General features: G+C 41.3%; 1 protein-coding gene across 1 annotated transcript; it reads left to right on the forward strand.

Moving 5' to 3' along the window:
- The first annotated feature begins 537 nt into the window (after positions 1-537).
- GPR52 (G protein-coupled receptor 52) lies at positions 538-1,623 on the forward strand. Its single transcript, XM_009707801.1, has one exon. The coding sequence runs from the start codon at positions 538-540 to the stop codon at positions 1,621-1,623; it is 1,086 nt and encodes a 361-aa protein (XP_009706103.1).
- Positions 1,624-4,008: the final 2,385 nt, after the last annotated feature.

Raw genomic sequence — 4,008 nt, forward strand, 5'->3', positions numbered from 1 at the left:
AAAAAGATTATCTCCAGTAACTGCTGGCCCAGGAAACCTGAGCTGTACTGAGGTTCCTGCTTCCCTTCTTCCCCCTCACCCCCTTATATTCCAAAGTAAATGACTTTCTCAGGAAGATAAGCAGTCAGATTCCCCCACCCCACCCCTTCCCTGGGAAATGAATGTCTCTCTTGTCAGTTTTTATTTCCATATTTCACAGAACCTGTTTGTTTGAGAAGTGCCTTGTGTTTGCTAAAGATTGATCAAGAGCACTGGAGGAGCTGATCAGTGGCCTTTCTCTTTCTGGCTTTTGTTTTTTTTTTCTTTTCTTTTCTTTTCTTTCTTTCTTTCTTTCTTTCCTTAAAGCTAAGGTGTGCCAGAGGTGATGCACTGATGCTGAGGAGGCATCAACAGCTATGGGACTGTAATCCTCCCAAATGTAAGCACTGGCAGTGTCTACAGAGAGAGATCGTGAGACGCTGAAGCAGAGTTTAGCTGCTGTTAAGCAGGTCTTCTGCTCGCTAAGGCTCAGATTGCAGTCTTCCCTAATCACAAAACATGAACCAGTCCCGATGGATTGAATGGAGGACTCTGAATATGAGCGGTAGTGGTATGAACATATCTGAGCATCTCTCCTGCCCTCTTGGATTTGGTCACTACAATGCAGTTGACATCTGTATCCTTGAGACAGTTGTTATTGTCTTGCTAACGTTTTTAATTATTGCGGGTAACTTAACTGTGATATTTGTTTTTCACTGTGCTCCACTTCTGCATCATTACACCACCAGCTATTTTATTCAGACCATGGCCTATGCTGACCTTTTTGTTGGAGTTAGCTGCTTGGTTCCTACTTTGTCACTGCTCCACTACTCGACAGGTGTCCACGAGTCCTTGACTTGCCAAGTTTTTGGATATATCATCTCTGTGCTAAAAAGCGTATCTATGGCATGTCTTGCTTGCATCAGCGTGGATCGCTATCTCGCTATAACAAAGCCTCTCTCCTATAATCAGCTGGTCACACCTTGTCGCTTGAGAATCTGCATCATTTTGATCTGGATATACTCTTGTCTGATCTTCTTGCCTTCCTTTTTTGGTTGGGGAAAACCTGGTTACCATGGAGATATTTTTGAATGGTGTGCTACCTCCTGGCTAACTAATGCCTATTTTACTGGCTTTATCGTGTGCTTACTATACGCTCCCGCTGCCTTTGTCATATGTTTCACCTATTTCCACATCTTTAAAATTTGCCGGCAGCACACCAAAGAGATAAACGATCGGAGAGCTCGATTTCCTAGCCACGAAGTGGATGCTGCTGGGGAGACTGGGCACAGCCCCGATCGCCGCTATGCCATGGTTTTGTTTCGGATAACCAGTGTGTTCTACGTGCTGTGGCTCCCTTATATCATATACTTTCTGCTGGAGAGCTCTAGGGTGCTGGAAAACCCAGCACTTTCCTTCTTAACAACATGGCTTGCTATAAGCAATAGTTTCTGCAACTGTGTGATATATAGCCTCTCCAACAGCGTTTTCAGGCTGGGACTGCGGAGACTGTCAGAGACAATATGTTCATCTTGTATGTGTTTAAAAGACAGGGATGTACGGGACCCTAAACCAAGAAAACGGGCTAATTCCTGCTCCATTTAAAGAAAAGCGGCGCATGTAATCAAACGCGGAGTTTTGATAGTATTTGCTGTATCTGGAAACTTGCCAGAAGAGAAATGTTTACTTGAATAGCTTGCTATGATGTTAGAGCGAGTTTAAAAGTGATTGCGGAAAAGGAAGAGGCTGCTATAAGAGGGGTCACTGAACTTGAATATAGCTCTTGTGAAATTGTGAGGAGAGCAATTCAACAGAGACGATGAAGGAAGTCAGAACTAAAAAAATCTTCCAAAGGGCATGAAATAACTACCACATCAGAGGAGGTTCCTCATAAAGTAAATAAGTTAGTTACTACCTTATCTTTTCCCCCTTGTAGAAAAGTTATCTTACTATCTTTGTGTCAGAATATATCGTAGCCTTCTGAATTTAAATATATTTAAGAGGAAGCAATCAACGACACAGTAAGTGGCTGTCCGTAAATTATATACCTGAGGACTATAGTAGATATTGCAGATTAATAATCAACTCTATCTCTGCTCGCATCTTGTACAATTTTCAGTTGTACGAACAATCCACAGTGCAGCGAACCTACGCTGGGTGTGACACTTTTGGATAAAATGGCACATCTTGGTACAACTTTCACAGAAGCTCTCCCTCTCATTTCCCCTTTTTTTCCATGCTGTACGTCCCTAGATTCCATGGCATCCAAGTGGTTGAGTTTGAGGGCACCTACGAGGTAAACCGAGTTTCAAACCATTCTTCCAGCAGAAAGCAATAGCCCTTCCTGGCTGGCTGAGTTAACAACTGCAGCTGCCCATGGACAATGACTTCTTCAATCCTTCATTCTCTTGACCCTGTTAAATTAGCGCACAGTATCGATGTAGTGTCCTTTAGGGTGTACTAATGCTTTTCCTTTATTGGCTACACAGATAATCCTAATGCAGATATGATAATCGCACACAGCAGTGTGCATCACTGCTTAGAAAATTAAAACTAACGAACCCTTTTCTTTGGGAAGTCTAAATAGCTTACTGTTGTAGCTGTCAGTCTGTTGTGTGAACCTAGCTTGCACATGCTGTATTTTTTTTAGACAAAACGTAAATTATGGTCTGTGCCTAATGTTTTCATAGCACATGGAACAAGTCAATGCTACAGGATTAAAAAAATTACACTTGCTTTAAGAGAAATACTTCCGTGCAGTTCTTGAATAGCTGTTTGTCCGAGAAGTGTTTTTGGAGAAGGTGAACAAGGCGGTTTAGTATTAAATACAAGCAAAGAGTTTCAGTATTTCCTTTTGTACTGAACTGATTTTCAGGTCCACTGATGAAACCTTTTTTTATTTTGCAAGGGCACACATTAGGTTTGTGTAATAAATTGCCAGGGGTTCAGATGCATGCCAATCAATAAAATATTTAAATTATTATTTTTGAACCAAATGTAATTTTCTTAGATGGTTATTGGCTTTTAAAAAAGGCCCGATTATTGATTATTCGTGCCTTTTAACACTGCACTACTATTCCTTCTTTCACCAAAATGCATATGTAAAGATCGTGCCTATTACTTTTTGTAACGGAAGCTAACCACGCTTGCACACTTGTGGTTTGACTCTAGAGCTCCCTTAATTATGTATTCTTTGTTCTGTTGAGGTGGTTCTGAACCCCTGTACGTTTTTTAAAACTGTAAGAAAGTTGAAACAATGGAATAAAGTAGTATTATGTATATCAAAACCAGCCTTGGCGTTAGTTCCCTGATGTTACGCTCTGTTCTCTGTGAAAGTTCTTTTGGGTTAGGACTCAAGAGTGAACGATTTAAAATCCAAATCTCAAAGCTGCTTAATTGCCGTCTTAAACGTTCATATAGCGAGTTTCTAGCGTTGCGCAATCTTTAAAGCAGATTGAAATATGACTTGAAACATTCCTCTAGCTAAGCTGAGCTGGTGCTCACAATTAGCCCTGGTAGATGTTACGGAAAAATGAGTAGTGTTCTTTGCACGTATCTCGTAATGCTCCGTCTCTACTGGAATGTGTCTGCTGCCTTCTTTTGAAAAGTTGCTCTTTATTTTGGAAGGCTCTTTTTGGCTGACTACTGCTCTATAACATTGTGTAACCCCGTCTCTTCTTGGATCCATGCAGTTTTGTCATTATTTTGTCATTGTTTCATGCTTAGTAGGTCCTCAGCGTGCAAGACTTGGACAAGGAGCAATGAAATAACCTCGATTCTCACAACTCATGGGGCTGGTTTTATACCAGTAAAGTAGTTTTATATCTGTGCTCCAGAGCTGGCCGCTTACCGCTTCTGGCTTTCATTGGCGTTCCTGGTAACAAGTTGCTATGGGACCTCCTGAAATTCAAGAAGAGTTCTAGAAAATGGTTGAAGTTGAACTAACCTTGTATTAAACACTGCCTGGAGGCAGTAGATGCGTTGTTAGCA

The sequence above is a fragment of the Cariama cristata genome, unplaced genomic scaffold, assembly GCF_000690535.1.
Source record: "Cariama cristata isolate BGI_N322 unplaced genomic scaffold, ASM69053v1 scaffold2629, whole genome shotgun sequence".
Lineage (NCBI taxonomy): Eukaryota > Metazoa > Chordata > Aves > Cariamiformes > Cariamidae > Cariama > Cariama cristata.

Excerpts from the sequence above, each read along its gene's own strand:
- GPR52 (XM_009707801.1), top strand. The coding sequence starts at position 538 with ATGAACCAGTCCCGATGGATTGAATGGAGGACTCTGAATATGAGCGGT.